Genomic DNA, 24,331 nt, shown 5'->3' on the forward strand with positions numbered 1-24,331 from the left:
TACAAAGAAGTTGGCTTATATCTTTCCTACTTCCAAGTGTGAGTTTGTGCCTTGCCTTAAATTTTAAATATATCAGACTGCCCCCATTTACTCATTTTTCATTGATCAAGGAAGGTATACAAGATGCCTTTTATACACAGTTCCTGGGTCATAGCCATCATAGCCTGTTTCTCATTTTATGTCTTCACAGATGTGACTGTCCCTAATTAAAACCCGAGACTACAGTATAGTTAACGCTGAAGAATATTCTTTCTGAAGTTAAGATATTAGCATCAACACTATATTCAGCCTCTGTGGTTGGGAAAAAAAGGTGTTAAAATCAGGCATATGAAGGAAATGTGGAATCTGGCTCCGTATTTTTATGGTTTAATGTTCTCAACACTTTCTTTGCCCCCAGGTCATGCAGATGTATCTTCCATTTTGTGGAATCGCCATATCCAATGCTCAGCTCTTTGCTGCCTCAAGGAAAGAATATGAAAGAAGCAGGGTGAGTAGAAAGAAGCATTGCTGACAGCCCTCAGAGCTCTTTGTCTTTCAAGTATCTGTGAGTCATTATGTCTTTTAAAAACAGTAGATGATCTTTGAATAGTATAGAAACATTTGTTTTTAATCTGTATAATCCTTCAAGTTTCTGGTTGATGATCCCTTTAAGCAATAAACCCAAATGGAAGTGGATATAAATCCTCTGATGTTGTGTGGGGGAAATAGCTTCTTTTAAAAAGGAAATTAATTTCACATCTATACTACAAGACAATAGATATATTCTAGCTTACTTACAGTTTTGAAATAATAACACAAATTAGTGATCTTTTTACAATTTAGTTCCTTTAAGAAGCAAGGTATATTATAGATGATTTCACCCCAACTCACAAATTATGTTTGTGAATTGAAAGTTTTCCTGGAAGAGGATGATAATGCTGCAAACACCAGCTTATAGAATTATAAAGAAGCATAGATATAGGGATTACTGTCATATACCTTCACCAGTTGTAGGGCTAAATAGTAAAAAACAAAACAAAAACAAAGACCGGTACTCAAAAAATTGCTAAACAATCAGTTCAGTTCAGTTCAGTCGCTCAGTCGTGTCTGACTCTTTGCGACCCCATGAATTGCAGCACACCAGGCCTTGCTGTCCATCACCAACTCCCGGAGTTCACTCAGACTCACGTCCATCAAGTCAGTGATACCATCCAGCCATCTCATCCTCTGTCGTCCCCTTCTCCTCCTGCCCCCAATCCCTCCCAGCATCAGAGTCTTTTCCAATGAGTCAACTCTTTGCATGAGGTGGCCAAAGTACTGGAGTTTCAGCTTTAGCATCATTCCTTCCAGGAAATCCCAGGGTTTATCTCCTTCAGAATGGACTGGTTGGATCTCCTTGCAGTCCAAGGGACTCTCAAGAGTCTTCTCCAACACCACAGTTCAAAAGCATCAATTCTTCGGCGCTCACCTTTCTTCACAGTCCAACTCTCACATCCATACATGACCACAGGAAAAACTATAGCCTTGACTAGACAGACCTTTGTTGGCAAAGTAATGTCTCTGCTTTTGAATATGCTATCTAGGTTGGTCACAACTTTCCTTCCAAGGAGTAAGCGTCTTTTAATTTCATGGCTGCAATCACCATCTGCAGTGATTTTGGAGCCCCCCAAAATAAAGTCTGACACTGTTTCTACTGTTTCCCCATCTATTTCCCATGAAGTGATGGGACCGGATGCCATGATCTTCGTTTTCTGAATGTTGAGCTTTAAGCCAACTTTTTCACTCTCCACTTTCACTTTCATCAAGAGGCTTTTTAGTTCCTCTTCACTTTCTGCCATAAGGGTGGTGTCATCTGCATATATGAGGTTATTGATATTTCTCCCGGCAATCTTGATTCCAGCTTGTGCTTCTTCCAGCCCAACATTTCTCATGAGTACTCTGCATATAAGTTAAATAAGCAGGGTGACAATATACAGCCTTGACGTACTCCTTTTCCTATTTGGAACCAGTCTGTTGTTCCATGTCCAGTTCTAACTGTTGCTTCCTGACTTGCATACAGATTTCTCAAGAGGCAGGTACAATCAAGTAGAGGTTAAATATATTAGACTCACTCTGTTTTTAAATATAGGGGCATTACTTTCACAATTTAGAAATATATTTAACAAGAATTTGTTCATAAAGGTTGGAAACCCTCAGTTGATTGGTAATCAAATTGATTAAAAGTTTCGTTTACTAAGCATTATGATTTACGAATATTTCACAGGAAACAATTGACAACTACAGCCATTTTCTTTAGCACAGCATAAGACACCTTTTCTCTGATTTGGATCCTGTTTTCATCTTTAGCCCCATGTCTCACCCTTCTCCTCCTTTCATTGGGTGTTGAGGTCCTTTAATGGACTGGAACCTGATGGTCTGGTCCATTACTGATAAGAAAGTAAAGGAGAGAAAAAGAGGCTGATAGTCCTTGGTTCATGCAGAAAGCCAGTAAAGTCCCTGACATGGGGCTTGCTCTGTTCACGGAGGCCTCAGGCGCCCTCTCGATGGGGTGAAGGCACAGAGCACGTTCTTGAGAGGGTCTCAGAAACCTGGGCAGGAAAGTGAACTCAGAGAGCCTCTGCGCTCCAGGGGATCAGCCTGAAAAAGAGAGAGGGGGGAGAGGGGGAGAGAGAGAGAGAGAGAGGGAAAGACACGGGGACCAAAGCTCTGATGGAGCAAAGGTGTTTTATTCAACATTGTGTAGGTATTTATACTGTCTTACATGATAGCTATTTTCAGCAGAGATAAAATCAAAACTTACAAGTTATCAAGGAAACATGAGGTCATCCATATGAAAGCGAGAGGGTTGTAAATAATCACTTTTACCATATGGTTCATAAAAAGGAAGAGGATACTTATCACCGTATAGGAAAACTAACGAAGGAAATGCCTGGATCTCTCGGCCCCCGGGAGAGGCTTGACTCTCCTCTTAATCCCTGAATATTCAGGAATTAATAAGGAACAGAGAATTCCTGACAGATCCAAAACAGCACACTGGAAGCCTCCTGTTAAATGCTTCCTGACAATTGGGCACTCCAGCAGTATAGACCCCAATTTCCAGAAAACAGTCTGTTTCACTTTCTCATTCTCTTAGTAATATTTCTCCCTCTGCTTTCAATGCCTCATGTCAACCTTTTTCTCCTACTGATTTCATTTTGCATTTCCCTGAAGACCCAGCTCAGTGTTCCACTTAATCTTTCCTTCTTTGCTTATTATTTTGTCTTATATTTACTGCCACTGTTTTATTCTGGATCCTTATCACACTGTATAATATTTATCAATGGCACTCCTCTCCAACTACATTTTGAATTCCTTAAGGAACACTTCATGCATTATGAATCTTTGCATCCTCATGTATTCATTTACTCACTCAACAAATATTTATTTTGTGGTCCTCTTCAGACACTGTCCATTAAAGTCCCTGCCTTCATAGAACTTATCATTTAGATGAAACAATAGATAGTAGACAAACAAGAATAAAAAATAATATAGTATCAGGTGGTGGTAAGTGCTATAAAAAAAGAACAAAGTGAGATAATGGAATACAGACTGGTTGCTGAAGGGTAGTTTAGGATGATGTTTATTTCAGAAGGTGATCAAGAAGGTCTCTGTGAAGAGGTAATATCTGAGAAGAGACCTAAATGAAATGAAGGAGCAAAGCCACACAAAGATCTAGGAAGAAGATTCTAAGCAGTGGAAATATCAAGTGCAAAGGCCCAGAGGTAGGATAAGCTTGGGTCCATGTATCTAAAGAGCAGATAGGAAAGACCTCAGATAGCCAAAACAATCCTAAGGAAGAAGAACGAAGCTGGGGGCATCACGCTTCTTGGTTTAAAACTATTCTTCAAAGCTACAGTAATCAAAATAGTATTGTACTGGTATTAAAAACAGACATACAGACCAGTGGAATAGAATTGAAGTGAAGTAAAGCCACTCAGTCATGTCCGACTCTTGGCGACCCCATGGATTGTAGCCTACAAGGCTCCTCTGTCCATGGAATTTTTCAGGCAAGAGTACTGGAGTGGGTTGCCATTTCCTTCTCCAGGGGATCTTCTAAAGCCAGGGATCGAACTGAAGTCTCCTGCATTGCAAACAGATGCTTTACTGCCACCAGGTTAATTCCTGGAATAGAATTAAGAGCCCAGAAATATACCCGTACATATAGAATCAACATCTATTTGACTAGGGAGCCTAGAATACTCAATGGCGAAAAAGTAGTTTTTTTCAATAAAAGGTGTGGGAAAACTGGATATTCACATGCAAAAGAATGAGATTAGATTAGACCTCTATCTTACATCACTCACAAAAATTAACTTGAAATAGATTGAAAGCTTAAACTTGAGACCTGAAACTGTAAAACTCCTAGAAGAAAATATGGGTGAAAGCTCCAGTGATTTTTTTGGGGGGTCTCATATAAAAGCTCAAGCAACAAAAGCAAAAATAAACAAGTGAGACTACCTCAAACAAAAAAACTTCACAGCAAAAGAAACAATCAAAAAATTCAGAAGTAAACTATGAAATGGGAGAAAATATTTGCAAATCATCTGTATTGATAAGGGGTTAATCTCCAAAATATATAAGGAACTCATACAACTCAATAGCAAAAACAAAACCAAAAAACCCCCCAAATCATCCAATTAAAAAATAGAAGATTTGAAAAAAAAAAAAAAAATAGAAGATTTGAAAAGACATTTTTTCCAAAGAAGACATACAAATGGCCAATAGACACATGAAAAGATGCTCAACATCATCAGGGAAATGCAAATTAAAGCTATAATGAGAATCACCTCCTATTTCTTAGAATGGCTGTTATCAAAAAAATAAGAGATAACAAGTGTTGGTAAGGATGTGGAGAAAAGGGAACTCTTTGTACACTGTTGATGGGAATATAAATTGGTGCAGCTACTATGGAAAACAATATGGAGGTTCCTCAAAAAATTAAAAATAGAACTACCATACGATCCAGCAGCTTCACTTCTGAGTATATATCCAAAGGAAATTAAATTGCAGGCTCAAAAAGATATCTGCACTCCCATGTTCATTGCAATATTATTTACAATAGCCAAGATATGGAAGCAACCTAAGTGTCCATTAATAGATGAATGGATAAGGAAATTGTGATACACACATGCACACAGACAATGGAGCATTATTTAGCCATAACAGAAGAAAATCCTACCATTTGTGACAACATAGATGAAACTTGAGGGCATTGTGTTAAGTGAAATAAGATCAGTTCAGTTCAGTCTCTCAGTCGTGTTCGACTCTTTGCAACCCCATGAACTGCATTATGCCAGGCCTCTCTGTCCATCACCAACTCCTGGAGTTGACCCAAACTCATGTCCATTGAGTCGGTGATGCCATCCAACCATCTCATCCTTGGTTGTCCCCTTCTCCTCCTGCCTTCAATCTTTCCCAGCATCAGGGTCTTTTCAAATGAGTCAGCTCTTCGCATAAGGTGGCCAAAGGATTGGAGTTTCAGATTCAACATCAGTCCTTCCAATGAACACCCAGGACTGATCTCCTTTAGGGTGGACTGGTTGGATCTCCTTGCTGTCCAAGGGACTCTCAAGAATCTTCTCCAACACTACAGTTTAAAAACATCAAGTCTTTGGTGCTCAGCTTCTTTATAGTCCAACTCTCACATCCATACACAACTACTGGAAAAACCATAGCTTTGACTAGATGGACCTTTGTTGGCAAAGTAATGTCTCTGCCTTTTAATAAGCTCTGAGGTTTGTGACATTGTACAGGAGACAGGGATCAAGACCATTCCCATGGAAAAGAAATGCAAAAAAGCAAAATGGCTGTCTGGGGATGTCTTACAAATAGCTGTGAAAAGAAGAGAAGCGAAAAGCAAAGGAGAAAAGGAAAGATATAAGCATCTGAATGCAGAGTTCCAAAGAATAGCAAGAAGAGATAAGAAAGCCTTCCTCAGCGATCAATGCAAAGAAATAGAGGAAAATAACAGAATGGGAAAGACTAGAGATCTCTTTAAGAAAATCAGAGATAGCAAGGGAACATTTCATGCAAAGATGGACTCGATAAAGGACAGAAATGCTATGGACCTAACAGAAGCAGAAGATATTAAGAAGAGATGGCAAGAATACACAGAAGAACTGTACAAAAAAGATCTTCACGACCCAGATAATCACGATGGTGTGATCACTCACCTAGAGCCAGATATCCTGGAATTTGAAGTCAAGTGGGCCTTAGAAAGCATCACTACGAACAAAGCTAGTGGAGGTGATGGAATTCCAGATGAGCTATTTCAAATCCTGAAAGATGATGCTGTGAAAGTGCTGCACTCAATATGCCAGCAAATTTGGAAAACTCAGAAGTGTCCACAGGACTAGAAAAGGTCAGTTTTCATTCCAATCCCAAAGAAAGGCAATGCCAAAGAATGCTCAAACTACCACACAATTGCACTCATCTCACATGCTAGTAAACTAATGCTCAAAATTCTCCAAGCCAGGCTTCAGTAATACGTGAACTGTGAACTTCCAGATGTTCAAGCTGGTTTTAGAAAAGGCAGAGGAACCAGAGACCAAATTGCCAACATCTACTGGATCATCAAAAAAGCAAGAGAGTTCCAGAAAAACATCTATCTGCTTTATGGACTATGCCAAAGCCTTTGACTGCGTGGATCACAATAAACTATGGGAAATTCTGAAAGAGATGGGAATACCAGACCACCTGACCTGCCTCTTGATAAATTTGTATGCAGGTCAGGAAGCAACAGTTAGAACTGGACATGGAACAACAGACTGGTTCCAAATAGGAAAATGAGTACGTCAAGGCTGTATATTGTCACCCTGCTTATTTAACTTGTATGCAGAGTACATTATGAGAAACGTTGGGCTGGAAGAAGCACAAGCTGGAATCAAGATTGCCGGGAGAAATATCAATAACCTCATATATGCAGATGACACCACCCTTATGGCAGAAAGTGAAGAGGAACTAAAAAGCCTCTTGATGAAAGTGAAAGAGGAGAGTGAAAAAGTTGGCTTAAAACTCAACATTCAGAAAATGAAGATCATGGCATCTGGTCCCATCACTTCATGGCAAATAGATGGGGGAACAGTGGAAACAGTGTCAGACTTTATTTTTTGGGGCTCCAAAATCACTGCAGATGGTAATTGCAACCATAAAATTAAAAGACACTTACTCCTTGGAAGGAAAGTTATGACCAACCTAGATAGCATATTCAAAAGCAGAGACATTACTTTGCCAACAAAGGTGCGTCTAGTCAAGGCCATGGTTTTTCCAATAGTCATGTATGGATGTGAGAGTTGGACTGTGAAGAAAGCTGAGCACCGAAGAATTGATGCTTTTGAACTGTGGTGTTGGAGAAGACTCTTGAGAGTCCCTTGGACTGCAAGGAGATCCAACCAGTCCATTCTGAAGGAGATCAGCCCTTAGATGTCTTTGGAAGGAATGATGCTAAAGCTGAAACTCCAGTACTTTGGCCACCTCATGCAAAGAGTTGACTCATTGGAAAAGACCTTGATGCTGGGAGAGATTGGGGGCAGGAGGAGAAGGGGACGATAGAGGATGAGATGGCTGGATGGCATCACTGACTTGATGGACGTGACTCTGAGTGAACTCCGGGAGTTGGTGATGGACAGGGAGGCCTGGTGTGCTGTGATTCATGGGGTCGCAAAGAGTCGGACACGACTGAGTGACTGAACTGAAGTGAACTCAACTCAGTTGGTCATAACTTTCCTTCCAAGGAGTAAGCGTCTTTTAATTTCATGGCTGCAATCACCATCTGCAGTGATTCAGGAACCCCCCCACCAAAAAAGTCAGGCACTGTTTCCATTGTTTACCCATCTATTTGCCATGAAGTGATGGGACCAGATGTGATGATCTTCATTTTCTGAATGTTGAGCTTTAAGCCAACTTTTTCACTCTCCACTTTCACTTTCATCAAGAGGCTCTTTAGTTCTTCTTCACTTTCTGTGATAAGGATGGTGTCATCTGCATATCTGAGATTATTGATATTTCTCCTGGCAATCTTGATTCCAGCTTGTGCTTCTTCCAGCCCAGAATTTCTCATGATGTACTCTGAATATAAGTTAAATAAGCAAGGTGACAATATACAGACTTGACATACTCCTTTTCCTATTTGGAACCTATTTGTTCCATGTCCAGTTCTAACTGTTGCTTCCTGACCTGCATACACGTTTCTCAAGAGGCAGGTCAGGTGGTCTGGTATTCCCATCTCTTTCAGAATTTTCCACAGTTTATTGTGATCCACACAGTCAAAGTCTTTGACATAGTCAATAAATCAGAAATAGATGTTTTTCTGGCACTCTCTTGCTTTTTCGATGATCCAGCCTGTATTATTTCACATATATATTGGATCTATGAAAGCGGTACTCAAAGAAGCAGAGTGTAGTATGGTGGTTTCCAGTAGCTTGGAGTGTCTAGAAAAAGGAGAGATGTTTGTCAAAGTATACAGACTTCTAGATATAAGATGAGTAAGTTCTGGAGATCTAGTATTCAGTGTGATGACTATAGTTAATGACACTGTGTTATGTACTTGAACATTGCTGAGAAAATAAATCTTAATGTTCTTAACACAAAAAAATGTAAATATGTAAGGTGACGGATGTGTTAAGTAACCTTAGTGTAGTAATCATTTTGCAATGTATAGGTGTATTAAATCATCAAATTGTACACCTTAAACTCATACAAAGTTTTATGTCAATTATATCTCAATAAAGCTGAGAGTGGGGAGAAATAATGTAGCTGGACAGTGAGAAGTGAGAGAGTCTCCAAAAAATTTATCAGTGAAACACAAGGCCTACTGATATGGGTAATGAATGAAAACAACTTTAGGCTTGTACAGGTGGCAAGTAAACAGTTGGATATGGGAGTCTAGAGTTTTGGAGAGAAGTGAAGACTCGAGATTATTATTTGGGAACCATCAGCATATAGATCGGAGAAGGCGATGGCACCCCACTCCAGTACTCTTGCCTGGAAAATCCCATGGATGGAGGAGCCTGGTAGGCTGCAGTCCAAGGGGTCGCTAGGAGTCGGACACGACTGAGCAACTTCACTTTCACTTTTCACTTTCATGCACTGGAGAAGGAAATGGCAACCCACTCCAGTGTTCTTGCCTGGAGAATCCCAGGGATGAGGGAGCCTGGTGGGCTGCCATCTATGGGGTCACACAGAGTCGGACACGACTGATGTGACTTAGCAGCAGCAGCAGCATATAGATGGTATTTAAAACTAGGGTACAGGTGGGAAAAATATCTGGATAAGAGAAGGGAAAAGGTCCAAGGATGAGTCCAGGAGCCAAAGAAGGTCTGAAGAAGAAGGAGCTGGGGACATGCAAATGACATTGAGAAACAGGGAGTGTTCAACTGTGTGCAAAGCTTCCCTGTGTGTAGTATTGCGTGTCATCCTAGATTTTCTTCTCTTTTTTATTTGGAGCCAGTCTGCATTGTTATTTGTGAAACTTTTATCACTTGTTAGTAAAGCAGCAATTTTTAATTAGAAACAATAAAATTACTATAATGTGATTTGTCAGTACAAAACTCAAGGCACAATTAGTTTTTCCTCTGAGATAAATGTTCCTGTATATGGGTCCCAGAGGCCCCATCCATGCAGTCACAACAAATTGAAAAGTTAAATAATTGTTCAGTTAATATGATCCATCTGAAGAACTAGTCTGGATGATTAAGGAAATAATGTCCCCTCCCTTAATAACAAGGGATTTTGTTGGTAATTATGCAGACAGTTGCCTCATTTTTAATATTATATTTGCACATGAAATTACCACACATTGACCTCTTACAGTGATTTGCTGCCCAAATGCCAAACGGACAGAATACACTTAAAACTCGTAGTGTTTCTCTTTGTTTGGGAATCATAGAGCAATGCATAGCCCTTAGCCAGTCACAAGCTCTCTTTAGAGAAAACGCTGTCCAAGATTTTGGGTCTGCTTTGAGTTGCTCAGGGAAGTAGACTCATTTCATGGATCCCTTAGCTCATTCAAATACTTTTCTACCTGAATTGACTCAGAGAAGAAATTCTCATGTTTCAAATGGTTTCAGGACAAATCAAATACATTACCAAAGTTGAAAATTAGTCAACACCACCTATCAGAATAGATGTGAATTTGAAAACCCATGAAATCCTTTTGTGACAGGTCAGACTGGAGACATCATATTGAATTCTATTGAATAAAGCATCCTCTGGCCAGTTCACTGGCTGTGTAATTTTCTGATTGTGCTCTGATAGAGGCAAAGTATCTACTACCTGTAAATGGCTCACTGTTCTTCAATCTCTAAATGTATCCATGTAATTAAAAATTCTAAATAAATATTATTTCAGTGTATAAATTGCAAGCTATCTTAGCTGAATAAAATGACATGTTATCACAATTTCATTTTTAAATGAGTATACAGTTTTCAAGTTAGAATTTAAGCTTTTTCTTTAATTTTTATGCTTTTTATTTTATTGTTTAATAAATTTTTAATGATGTTTTCTTTTTGAGATGTATAATGGCATTTAAATATTCTCCTGGACAAATTTCTTGTGTAGAGGGATTAATAGGGGTTATATATATATATATATATATTTGAAGGTTTTGAAACTTAACTAGCATCTACTATAATTCTTTAATAGTTCTGTGAGAGATATATATTAGTGAAAATAAGTCTTTAGTTTGACCATGAAGCTATTTCTTCCAGATGATGAGGAAGAGATGCTTTGTAATTTTCTGAAATAAATGTGCCTTGGAGAGAATCAAGTATTTGGTATTCATAAAATGTTGATTTTTAAACCCAGTCATGTTTTTTTAAAACATTGCAGAAAAACTACTGTAGGAGCAGAAAAGCTTGTCGGTAATGATTATATGAGACCATGTAGTCATTAACTGTATGGAACATAGTCATATAGATATATGAGGAATTTATGTGGGATTATATGGACTGGTGGGCTACTGTCCATGGGATCATAAAGAGTTGGACATGAATGAGCGACCGAGCGACCTAAGCACACACACAGACACACACACACACGCACACACACGCACACACACGCACACACACACATGGACTGGCACTATTCTCAAGTTATATTTTATAATTCAAGACTGTGTTATGAAATGAAACGACAGAAACATGTCAAAACAACCATAAACACTCTAAAATTTAGCCACACAAAAATATTTATATTTTTATAGCAAAGACGAAATGGAATTTTTGAGGGACAAATTTTAATTCAGTCCCTTAGCCACCTAAATACATCCATTTTCTCTTTCCTAGGCTTTGCTAGAGGTGGTTAATGACCTCTTTGAGGAACAGACCGACCTGGAGAAAATTGTCAAGAAAATAATGCATCGGGCCCAAACACTGTTGAAATGTGAACGCTGTTCTGTTTTACTCCTGGAGGACATCGAATCACCAGTAAGTCATCTTTATCTGTCATCTGTGTTAAGGAAGTGAAGTTTAGTTTAGTTGTAACTACGTTCGTGAAATCGCGACTTGACCCACTCTTTTGTGACTCTTCTAACATGAGGTGACTTTTTAAAAGTAAAGTTTTTATTTCCCGTATGTGTTTCTTCAGTCTTGATCTGCTGTCCTCTGAGAAACTCTGACGACATTGACGTCTAGTGGAACTCTGTGTACACAGATGAGGCAGCTAAGGGATGGGGAAGGGAAAGTGAAAATGGCTCAGTATTGTCAGACTCTTTGCAACCGCATGGATTCTACAGTCCATGGAATTCTCCAGGCCAGAATACTGGAGTGGGTAGCCTTTCCCTTCTCCAGGGCATCTTTCCAACCCAGGGATGGAACCCAGGTCACCTGCATTGCAGGCGGATTCTTTACCAGCTGAGCCACCAGGGAAGCCCAAGGGATGGAAGGGGTTGCCTAAACTCACGCAGCTGAAGAGAAGAGAAGCTAGGCTGCCAGCCTCCCATTGAACCCACACAGCAAGGGAAGGCCCCCAGCACATGTGAGCATGGACTGCAGTCCACACGATACTCCACAGCCCTCTTCTGGGGGTGGGGGTGGGGGAGTGGGAAGCAGTGCTCTTTGCGCTTACGCTCAGTGGAGTCACCCCGGCCTCAGTGGGGCGGCACTCTCCTGCAGAGGTTTGTTCTGCTGCTTCCCACGTTTCCACCTTCTTCTACTGCTGCCTCGGGCCTGTGGACACTAGCTCAGTGCACGCCAGTCAGGAGGCAGAGGCTCCTTCCCTCCTCATGCAGGGGCTACTTACTGTCACCTCAGGGGCAAGCAGACCTTGGCCTCAGCCTCGGCCTCGGGCCTGCCTTATCTTGGCTTTCAGGGTCTTCTAGGTCCTCTGGCTCTTTGTGAGAAGTCTGCTGGGTATATACACAGCAATATTGAAAATAATGACCATCATCCATCTAACTTCTTGAAGCTAAATGTCTGCACCCTCAGCAGCAGTTTAATATCTTTGCTGTGAACTCTTTTCAAAGACCAGGAACTGTCTAGCAATGAAGTGCCGTTTTAATACTCCAGAGAATGATGTTTTACTGTAGTTACTTAGAAAGGTTATTGTCTTTGCCTTTAGGTTTGAGTTCCTCAAAAAACAAGAACCTTGGGTAAATTTTGGAGATTTAATAATAAATATTGTAGAACTTAAAATATTTTAAGTTTTTTTTGGGAACACGTGTATACCCGTGATGGATTCATATTGATGTATGGCAAAACCAATACAATATTGTAAAGTAATTAGCCTCTAATTAAAATAAATAAATTTAATTTAAAAAATATTTTAAGTTTTTAAAAACATTTCATTGATATACAGTTGATTTACAATGTTGTGTTAGTTTCAGGTGTTCAGCAAAGTGATTCAGTTATATATAGCCTTTTTGGAATTCTTTTCCATTATAAGTTATTATAAGATACTGAGTATAGTTCCCCATGCTATACTGTAGGACCTTGTTGGTTATCTATTTAGCATTAAGCTTTCAAAAATCTATGTACGTTTAAAATGTTTAGGAGTATTTCCCCATATCTTAGCAGTTCAGTTCAGTTGCTCAGTCATGTCTGATTCTTTGTGACCCCATGGACTGCAGCATGCCAGGCTTCCCTGTCCATCACCAACTCCTGGAGTTTACCCAAACTGATGTCCATTGAGTTGGTGATACCATCCAACCGTCTCATCCTCTGCCATCCCCTTCTCCTCCTGCCCTCAATCTTTCACAGCATCAGGGTCTTTTCCAATGAGTCAGCTCTTCACGTCAGGTGGCCAAAGTATTGGAGTTTCAGCTTCAACATCAGTCCTTCCAATGAACACTCAGGACTCATCTCCTTTAGGATGGACTGGTTGGATCTCCTTGCAGTCCAAGGGACTCTCAAGAGTCTTCTCCAACACTACAGTTCAAAAGCATCCATTCTTCTGCGTTCAGCTTTCCTTGTAGTCCAACTCTAGAGTTTGGTGTTATTTCTACTCAACAAATGTGGTTTAAACAAACAATAGCCTTGCAATTATCCTGTGGTTGTGTAAAACTCAGTAGATCCTGGGTTTCCCAGATGGCACTAGTGGTAAAGAACCTGTCTGCCAATGCAGGAGACATAAGAGACACAGGTTCAAACCCTGATTCAGGAAGATGCCCTGGAGGAGGGCATGGCAGCCCACTCCAGTATTCTTGCCTGGAGAATCCCATGGACAGAGGAGCCTGGCGGGCTACAGTCCATAGGGTCTCAAAGAGTCAGACACAACTGAAGCGACTTAGCACACACATCACAATAGATCCTTGGGAGAACACACACGTGTGCGCACACACACACACACACACACAGACATAGCCCATATATATGAAGTGCTTCTGGATGCTTCATGAAGAATTTGGGCTCGTTTAATACTTACTGCATCCTTATGAGGTAAGTAGTACTATCCTCCTCATTCGCTGATGGGGAATTCAGGCTCCAAGAGTGGACTGACCTGCAAGAGTATTCCCCACCACCTGACAGGGAAGCCTCTGAAAGGAGTGGGAGGCGGTGGGATGCTAGTGGGTGCCTGGCTGGCTGTGGGCTCTCCTTGAGCAGAGGCAGGAAGGGGAAACTGTTGGGGCTTGTTTCCAGGGTTTGCGAGCCACTCCCAGATGCCCATGAGCGCAGCTGGCTGGGGGGCAGGTGGAATCTGAACAGGGACAGATTCACTGTTTGCTTGGTCAGTTAGAACAGACATGGAAATAATTTAAACCGGCTTAGGGTGGTCATTTTTTGCAAATCTTCTAACATGGACTAACTTTTACCCTGTAGTCTTGCTCTTTGGCAAGTGAGATGAAAAAGTACAGAAGACAGAAGGTAATATGGAAGGCGGGGGCAGAGCTGGAGAGGATAACAGTGACAGTAAGAACTTCAGGATATAAAGTAGGGAAGGGGTCAGAAACCACTCCCTAGACTAGACGGCATGTGTGTGTGTTCAGTCGCTCAGTCATGTCCGACTCTTTGTGACCCTTTGGACTATAGCCCACCAGGTTTCTCTGTCTAAGGGACTTTTTGGGCAAGAATACTGGAGTGGGTTGACATTTCCTTCTCCAGGGGATCTTCCCAACCCAGGGATCAGACCTTCATCTCCTGGGTCTCCTGCATTGCAGGTGAATTCTTAATCTGCTAAGCCACTGGGGAAGCCAGACTAGATGGTAACATGCGGTAAAGGTGTTGGTGTAGTCGTGAAGAGTAAGACCTTTTCCCTATCACAGCTGAACATTCTAAGATTTTTTGGAATGGTGGAGTCAGGGCAGAAAACCTGGGCCCAGTCTATCATTTCTTCTCTTTGCCCATCCCCTCCCTCTCAGAGTGAGAATGAACTCCTTCAATCCAGAGGGACAAGGTCAGGGGTAAAAGTGAACTGTGTGCAAAAAGAGGAGACCCATCTGTTTGGTGCCATTTGAGAAGCTGTAAAGAATTTTTATCAAGGTTGCTAGGCAAGTGGTGGGGGAGCTGAGTGCGGGGGCGGGGCGGCAGTGGGGGCTGGCTTATATGTGTGGCATCACCACGCAGGAAAGTCATAATGCCCTGCTTTCCTTTAACATGCTTCTCACCAAAAGTTTCTTGAAACTTCAGACTTAAAGGGACTGATCGCTGTTCTGTGCAGTACCCTCATTGTCAGGTAGAAAGGATGGGAAGGAAACCATATACAGTCACACCATGTATAAGAGGAGAAGCCAGCTGAACAGGATACCAGGCGGCAAAAGCTAACGCTGGCACCGAGGTTTCAACAAACAGAAAATCCTGCCGAGATGAAGTTCTCTGGCTGAGACTTCCTCACCTCAGAATGGATGGATGGATAGTAAATTTTTTAGGCTTTGCAAGTCACATGATCCCTCTTGCAGCTACTCATGGTAGCATGAAAGAAGTCTCAGTATGGCTGTGTTCCAATAAAGCATTATTTATAAAAGTAGGTGGTGGGCCAGATTTGGCTGCAGGCAATAGTTTTCAGATCTCCATCCTAGATAATCCCTGGGTGGCCTTTACTTTCTTATGACACTGAAAAATGAGCTGCCCACTTTTTTGTCTTGCTTCTGTGAAGTCAATATAAATTTCAAATAGAGCAAAGATTTGTGTAAAAAAAGAACTTAAAAATACTGGTGAGTATTGTTTTATAGTCATTCGGCGGGGAAAGGTTTTCTAAAACATTCACACAATTCTTTAGAGAATATAAGCACATTAAAACACTTCTATGATTTTTTAGCCACTGGACTGGTAAAGATTTAAGAGAATTATAATAGCAAGTATGTGTGTGGGTATAAGAAAATGGACATTCTTATTACTGATGATGAGATTTTAAACTGGGGTAGCCTTTATGGATATAAGTTTGGTAAAATACGTTTCAGTTTTAAAAGAGCATAGCCTTTGCATTCAGCAATTTCTCCTCTTAAAATTTAACATAGTGAAGGAGATGGAGAAGAGTAAGAGAGCAAAATCAGTATATAAGAAGTTTTACTGTAATATTTATAGTTTTAAGAATATAAATCAAATAGCAACAGAAGTTTTATATAATGAAATGCTATATATATATCCTTTAAAATAATGATGTTTATCTATATGTATAGGAACAGTATCCTTGATATATTTTTAAGTAATAAAGGAGAAAAAACAAATGTAAAAGGAAGTGATTTTTATCAAAATATGGGTACATAAATGAGATTATATTTCCACAATTATTAAATTGATGGAGTCTTAATTTTCTCCCTTTGAGTTATGTTATCTTGCATCTTATCCTCCCAAGCAGAGTTAGAATTTATCATCTCATGGAAAAAGGGAGCAGGTACTGGACCTTGCAATAAGAGAGTGAACTTGAAAGTCAAGGTGTCATGAGAGAGGATCTGCTAAATGGATTTTTATTACCTTCTGCCAGTTAAGGACCAACCTAAAAACACCAAGGACAAGAAATAAAACTATAATTCACAGAAGAAAAAGCGTTCATAACTCTACTCCAATCATCACCCCACACACAGCTCACATAGCATGGTGAAGATTGGGTGGGGTACAGTAGAAAGCTGACTGAGGTGGCCTGCATCCAGCATCTGGGACAGAGTACAGTGTTCATCACAACAAGGCGTGCATGGCTCACCTGCTTGGAGCAGTATGGATGGGTGCCTGGGCAGGCTTTAGGAATGTTTCTGGACTCCTCCTTGCTGCCATAGAGTGGCGGGAAAAGTGGGGTGGGACAAGACAGTTTCAGACAAGCTGTCTTGGAAACAAGGCTGTCAGGAGAGTTGACAATGTGAGTGGTGTGTCACCCTGTGCAGCTGCTAATCTTGGTCTCCTGGAGAGAATTTAAGGCTTTCATCACACAAAAATATCTATGTCACTTAGGACTTCATAGTAAGCAAGGGCGGCCTCTGTTAGGCAGGGGTTGCCTGGAAAAGTGTGTTGTTGCAAAAGCACTCAAAGACCAAAATTCAACTGCCATCATCCTTACCCACTGTCCTGATGTCATGCCTTCTCCATTATTTACTTAAAGATGTGGCGTGTGTGGGTGCTCAATGTCCAACTCTTTGTAGCCCCATGGACTGTAACCCACCAGGCTCCTCTGTCCATGGAGTTTTCCAGGCAAGGATACTGGAGTAGATTGCCATTTCCATCTCCATGGGATCTTCCCAACCCAGGGATAGAACCTGCATCTCCCGCATTGGCAGGTGGATTCTTTACCACTATATCAGCCAAAACAAAAAGCCACCAGCCTGGAGCTTATGGAAAGATATCAAAAGGAAAAAAGGAGGAAAAGAATGTAAAAACAAACACCAGTTGAGAAACACACAGCAGAAAAATTGCTAACAATTCTCCATGAAATGAAATTCAAGATAGTGTGATCTCTCAGGGGAAAAAAGTGTTCAAAGAAGAGATACAAGGACTCAAGGAATAAAAGATAAACAGTAAATAGATAAGAAAACTTAGTTGGCAGAGCTTAGAAAGAAATAGAAGAAAATATGTAACTATGCAGAAATGAATATTACATTAAAAACAGAAGAAAAGAATTTCTAACATATTTTCAGAGGCATGGAGGATAAAATTAGAAGTGAAATGGAAAATAAAACAGTATTAAAAGATAAGATAGAATGATAAATATGGAGTAAAAGAAAGTCCAAAATAAGGATACTTGGTATCTCTGAAGAGAACATGAGAAATGAGACAGGAGAAAAAAAAAGAAGCATTGGACATGGAACAACCAACTGGTTCAAAATTGAAAAAGGAGTACATCGAGGCTATATATTGTCACTCTGCTTATTTAACTTATATGCAGAGTACAGCATGAGAAATGCTGGGCTGGATTAATCACAAACTGGAATCTAGATTGCCAGGAGAGATATTAATAACTTCAGATATGCAGATAACACCACCCTAATGGCAGAAAGCAAAGAGGAACTAAAGAGCCTCTTGATGAAGGTGAAAGAGGAGAGTGAAAAAGCTGGCCTAAAACTCAACATTCAAAAAAATAAGATAATGGCATCCAGTTCCATAACTTCATGGCAAATAGATGGGAAAGAAATGGATACAGTGACAGACTTTATTTTGGGGGGGTTCCAAAATCACTGCTAATGGTGACTGCAGCCGTGAAATTAAAAGACGCTTGTTCCTTGGAAGAAAAACTATGACAAATCTAGACAGCATATTAAAAAGCAGAGACATTACTCTGCTGACAAAGATCTGTATAATCAAAGCGATGGTCTTTCTGGTAGTCATGTACAGATGTGAGTTGGACCATAAAGAAGACTGAGCATCGAAGAAGTGATGCTTTTGAACTGTGGTACTGGAGAAGACTCGAGAATTCCTTGGACAGCAAGGAGATCAAACCAGTTAATCCTAAATGAAATCAACCCTAAATACTTCCTGAAAGGACTGATGCTGAAGCTGAAGCTCCAGTACTTTGGCCACCTGATGTGAAGAGCCAACTCATTGGAAAAGACCCTGATGCTGGTTAAGATCAAGGGCAGGAGGAGAAGGGGACGACAGAGAATGAGATGGTTGGATGGCATCACCAACTCAATGGATATGAGTTCAAACAAACTCCAGGAGACAGTGAAGGACGGGGAAGCCTGGCATGCTGCAGTCCATGGGGTCACAAAGAGTCAGACATGACTGAGTGACTGACCAAGAAGAGTAAAAATAGGACATTTTATTGAAATGAAAGCAGACTTGAATTTACAGAATCATTTCAGGAAAAGCTGATGCTCACTGCTTAGTACTGAAACACATCCAGTGCTTATGGACTTCAAAGATAATGAGAAAATTCTGTGGGCATCTAGACAACATCAAGTTACCTATTGAAGGAAAGTTCATTCTGGTGTTAGTCTCCCTGGTAGCACTCTCCAGGGCAAGAACACTGTACAGGAACAGATATCAAGTCCTCAGGGAAAGAAAATATGACTCTTTAAAACCCAGCCAAATTCATAGTCAATTACATAAGCCACAGATAGACATTTTAAATATGCAAAGGAGAGTGTGGGAAACTTAGTTCCCAGAAGCCCTTCCTGAAAAATATGACAGGTTGAAATCAAGCCAAGCAAGCAATGGGGAAGACATAAGCCTAGTATTGAGTACCGAATACATAGAGCTAAGACCAAAAAGCTGTGGGTGTATATTATACTTATAGAGGAACATCGTACTTGGAGAATAGACACCTTTTACATTGAGTGGTATCTAGCCTGCTGTCTGTCTGGGGAGAGATGATACCTCATTGCTCAGATGTTCCTGGTAAACACAATCCTGAGAAATGAACCGGACAGAAAGCAGGACCCTATGGTCTTGGCGTACACAGCCAAGACTGCAGGCAGTGCTATTCCTCTTCCAACAGGTATCTATCTAAATAGCATGGACTATTTTAATTTTAATGTGTCAGAGTTATCAATCTTCCTTTTTCATTTGTGACATACAGGTTTTGTTTCTTAAATTTTTTTATCTACCTTCATGCTATAATGATGTTCTCTTTAATCTATCTGATATTTATGGGCTTTTATGTCCCTCTAGAATTTATTTTTGTGTATAGTGTAAACCTGTAGAAGTATAACCAGTTGTCTCAGAACCATCCTCCCCCCTCCTGTATCATACCAGGTTTCCATATATAACTGTGTGTGTTTCTGAGCTCACTATTTTGTCCCACGGCTCCGTTTGTCTATTTCTGCGCCAGTGTCACACTTTCTCAGTTTCTATAATTTCATCACCCTCTTTGATATTTGATAGGACAAGTCCTCAGTGTTGTTCTTCATTAGAATTGGCTTGCCTATTCTTGACCTGTTGCTCTTTCATATAAATTTTAAGGGCAGCTTACCCAGTTTCATGAACAACTGTAGATTTTGATTAAAATGGCTTTAATCTATAGATCAGTTTAAGAGATTTCTGCAAATAACAGAATCCACAAGGGAAAATGGTTTGAACAATAAGAACATTTGTATCTTACATGATAAGAAGGTTCTGGGAATGGAGCAGCAGCAGATGATGTAGTCAATGCCCCAGACTCTGTCCATTTTCCTGTCTCAGTGGTTAGCCTTCCCCGGCTGGCTTCCACCTTCAGGGTCCAGGAACCTGGAACAGATCCAGATAGCATGTCATCCTATAAATGTATTCCAGGAGAAGAAGGGAAACTTCTTTTTACATATCCTTCTTTTCCTCAAGGAGGCAAGTCTTTTCCAAAAGAATTTTTTCTAGCTGACTTTTCCTCCAGGCCCATAATCAAGAACAAGATCTTCAAATCATTTATATTCTTAGTAGTTTTTGTTACCCATCTATCATTCTCTGATAGAAGTATGTTCAAATCTTCAGTGTAACTGATTCATCACTATCGTCTTATCCAGTTCTTTGGGTTGTTGATTCAGTTAGCTATATTAATACTAATTGTTTTTTCATTTGGGATTAGAGTTCAATTTAATGGGAGGGTGTTTTGTTTATAGAGTTGTTTTCTTTCATTCTTTCTTGTACTCTTCCGCCCCTGTCTAATAGTTTGCACAGGTCCTTAGCCCCTAATCAAGAACCAGGTCCTTATTTATATTGGTGGCTTGGATCTCCTGCTGTGTGGTAATATTAAAGTATGCCAGAAGCAGCATGGTTCACTCTGGGGGTGAAACCAGGCCACCTGTCTCAAGGAGGTACTTTCAGTTCCCAAAGCCCAGTAGTTTCTGGACTTGGAGCACAGTAGGTCTGAATCTTCATGTTTGTGACCTTAGAGATATTTTTTCTGTCTCCTATTCTCCCCTTATCTTTTCTCTGCCTTTAAATTTCTATATGTCTTTCTGACTTTCTGTATTTTATTGATCTTTGCTTTTGGAAGACAGCAGAATAATCAAAGCATGAACTTATAGCACCATCCCTACTGGCATTCTATACACTAATTTTACAATCAGAAAAAAATAGTATCATTTTAGGGAAAAAAGAATCTCCTCTGTTTCTATTCTCTGAATATAACTTTTGTTCTTCTCTATTTTATTAGCATCATTCCTGGAAACAAAACCTTCTGATTTTTTTTTTTTTTTTGAGTGTGTGATTTCAATACTCTTAAAGGCTGGTTATTGAGGGGAAGAGGGAGAAAAAACATTTAAATCTAATTTGTAGAAACTGATTTGTCAAGCTCTTAACTCAGTGTTAAGACTGCATTTGTCCTTTTTAAACTGGGCAGTCAGGTGTAAACTGACCGGTTTACTCAGTGGATGGCAAAAATAGGAACAAGGAATGCCTTATTAGCCCATCTCTCCTGCCAAAGTTAATATTTTACCCTCCTTTGCTTTTCTTTAGGGTTTTAGTCAATCAATCTTAAGTGACTTTGTCAATGGCATTTTCCACTAGACTGAAAAAAAAAGATTGTTCCATAGCTAGCTGCTGTCAACATTAGGAACTACTTAGTCCTATGAACTGAATATTCCCTGCTTAATGTTATTCCATTCCATGAACCTGTCTAAGCAATTCCTATCACTTCCCTTGATTCTTTTCTTTTCAAGCCCATATACTTACTATTATCTCTGTTTCTTGGTGTGCTTAGTCGAGGAAAGCAAGAATGTAGACATTTTAATCTTCTGTCCTGAGGCGCTGTCTCAGCACTGGTGTTTACGTGTGTTCCCGTTTCATGGATTAAGCTGATGGCTGGCAGCTATTTCGTGTTCAGAACACCATGAAGTACTTTATAGCTGAGCTTATCAGTATGAGGCTGGCTCATTTTCTAAACCATGAAGCACAAGCTCCACTTATTTTCTAATGTGTTCCTTAACTTCTTGGTTCTTATGTGAATACACATACAATTAAGCCATTGAACTAGGTGATCTTCCTGGATCCAGCACTTGAGAGGAAGAGATGAAAGTAGTAATGGTCATTTGATAGTTCTGAAACAGCCTCAAAGTGGATGGTAAAAATTGCTTCAGGCTTTCCTTTCTGTTTCACTTTCTTTTCCATTTCCCCATCTTGCTCTCTTTAACTTTCCTTCTCCCTATAAGGAAACCAACTTAAAGCCTATTTGATTTTTCTTCCAAGTTCTTTTTTCTAGAGTGCAAAATGAAAGGCATCTAAAAGAATTCTGGTTATTATCCCAATAATCTTGTTTTGTATGTATGTACATATATACAATGTATATACTCACTTCATTAATCATTATTATATTATATTATGTCTTTGTGTATATTGACTCATTTTATTAGCAATTATATGTCAATATACTAACTCAACTCACATTATTAATCATTTATATATGTTAAGCATACATATGTATATATGTGTGTATGTGAATAGATATATGTGTATATATATGTGTGTGTATATAAGCCAACTCCTGAAGTTTAGTTCCCACTGCCCATCTCTGCCACAAGCTGCCCCAAATATTTGCCACTTCTGAGATTTACTATTTCAGTTAATAGAATCATTATGTAGTAAGTAACTGAAACTAGAAACCACAGAGTAATCTGAGTGTTTCTTACCGTTTACATTCAATTATCTCAAAGCTCTGTTGCTTCGACATTGAAACATCATTTCTAACCTCTCCTTCCCAGCCATTCTACCACTGTCTTTACTCTGACTTTGATAGTCTCTCCTGGAAATTTTCCTGTTCATTTGCTTCTTCACTTGCAGACAGAACACTCCTCATTTTTATCCATTCTTAATATGACTTCTAGTTATATTTCTAAAACATACATCTGCCTCTCTCATGCCTCACAACATTTGACAACTGTCTGTTGCCTACACAATAAGGTTCAAACTGCTCAAGATTCAAGGTCTAAAACCTCTGCTCCCAACTTAACTTTGGGCTTTCCTTTCTGGTCCTCAGCTTCACTCTATCCTTGTCCCTCCTCCCCGTGGTCAGCTGATGCTTGTATTACCTCTGTATTTTTGCATATGTCGTTCCTGTGACAGATAAAATGTACCAGACAATTGAGGTTATTTCATCTGGGCTTTTGCAATAGGAAGAACATTCATTTATGAGGAACATCTCAAAAGAAAGGGAGCCTGGGGTCTTTCAGATGCATATAGACAAAGGAGTTAAATGCATCATTTGTGCAGTGTATAGGAGTCATGAGGAAGGATAGAGACAGGTCTTATTTTGAAATGTTCTAGGGTAGGGTGGTTCTTCAAGGTTAGCCAAATCTTGAAGACAAAGCAGCGGATGTGTTTCTTTATCATTATGCCATTCTGGGGGGCAGGGCTCAGGCAAAGTTCAACGTTGTCACTTCTGTACTGACTGTTCTTTGCAAATCCCACTTCCCCCATCTCTTGTTGGTTTTTCTTCCTTTAGCTCAGTGCCTTTGAAGGTTGATCCATATGTACTGAACCACTTGGGCTTTTGTCCTCTGACTTTCAGTTGAGTCTGATAAACAGGAGGAATCAACAGAAGATTTAAGAGCTGAAGGAGAGAGCAACTTGAGGTAGTTCTTCTCCTTGTCCTTTCTCTGCCGGTTGTAGAGGTGGTTAGGTTCTTCCAAGGCCCAGCACACCATGGCCCCAGCTCCTCCAGGTCACCAATAACCTTATCCCCTCCCTCCTGCACTCCATCCTGTGTCTCCTCAGAGCTAGGGGTGTTAACGACTCTCTAATTGTCTAGTCCCAGAGAAACTCACCATTCCTTATTGGTTTCTTTACCTATTCCCTTTATTGAATTAGTTTCAGTTAAAACATTTTGAGTGTCCTCTCTGTTTTCTGGCAAAACCTTGAATGATTGAGTCCCTCAACCTGGAAAAGTTGCTCCACTTTTCAGTCTAGAGTACATCTGCTCCCTCTTTAGGACATATTTCACCTGGCAACGTCTCCAGCACCCTCTTCTGTGCACTTGTAGAATTTTGACCATGTATTGTGGTGCGACTATATCTTTGTGAACAGTCTCCCCCTCTGTACTCTGTTGTGAGTACAAGGGGAGGACATGCTTTCCCCCTGTTGGTGTTTTCAGACCCTATCACATTGCCTGGTACCAGAAGTATTTGGTAAGTGTTGATTGGCTGAATAAATGACTAAATGACTTCATCATCATAATGAGGGATTTATCAAGAAAGATGGCAGTGAACAATCATTTAATTCATTCTTTTGCCCTATATATTAAGTCCTCTCGTGGAAAAAAAAAGGAATTAAGAAAACTCAGTTCAGTTCAGTCGTTCAGTCATGTCTGACTCTTTGTGGCCCCATAGACTGCAGCACGTCAGACCACCCTGTCCATCACCAACTCCCAAAGTTTACTCAAACTCATGTTCATTGAGTCAGTGATGCCATCCAACCATCTCAGCCCCTGTCATCCCCTTCTCCTCCTGCCTTCAATCTTTCCCAGCATCAAGGTCTATTCAAATGAGTCGGTTCTTTGCATCAGGTGGCCAAAGTATTGGAGTTTCAGTTTTAGCATCAGTCCTTCCAATGAA

The 24,331-nt window shown here is 40.2% G+C and overlaps 1 protein-coding gene across 1 annotated transcript in view; it reads left to right on the forward strand.

Moving 5' to 3' along the window:
* PDE11A (phosphodiesterase 11A) overlaps positions 1 to 24,331 on the forward strand; it is a 425,081-nt gene that overhangs the window by 149,139 nt on the left and 251,611 nt on the right. The window contains exons 3-4 of the mRNA XM_070798928.1: positions 398 to 487; positions 11,301 to 11,441. Coding sequence (XP_070655029.1) covers positions 398 to 487; positions 11,301 to 11,441 — 231 coding nt within the window. The remainder of the gene's footprint in view (positions 1 to 397; positions 488 to 11,300; positions 11,442 to 24,331) is intronic.

Source organism: Bos indicus, chromosome 2 (assembly GCF_029378745.1).
Source record: "Bos indicus isolate NIAB-ARS_2022 breed Sahiwal x Tharparkar chromosome 2, NIAB-ARS_B.indTharparkar_mat_pri_1.0, whole genome shotgun sequence".
In the NCBI taxonomy this organism is placed as follows: domain Eukaryota; kingdom Metazoa; phylum Chordata; class Mammalia; order Artiodactyla; family Bovidae; genus Bos; species Bos indicus.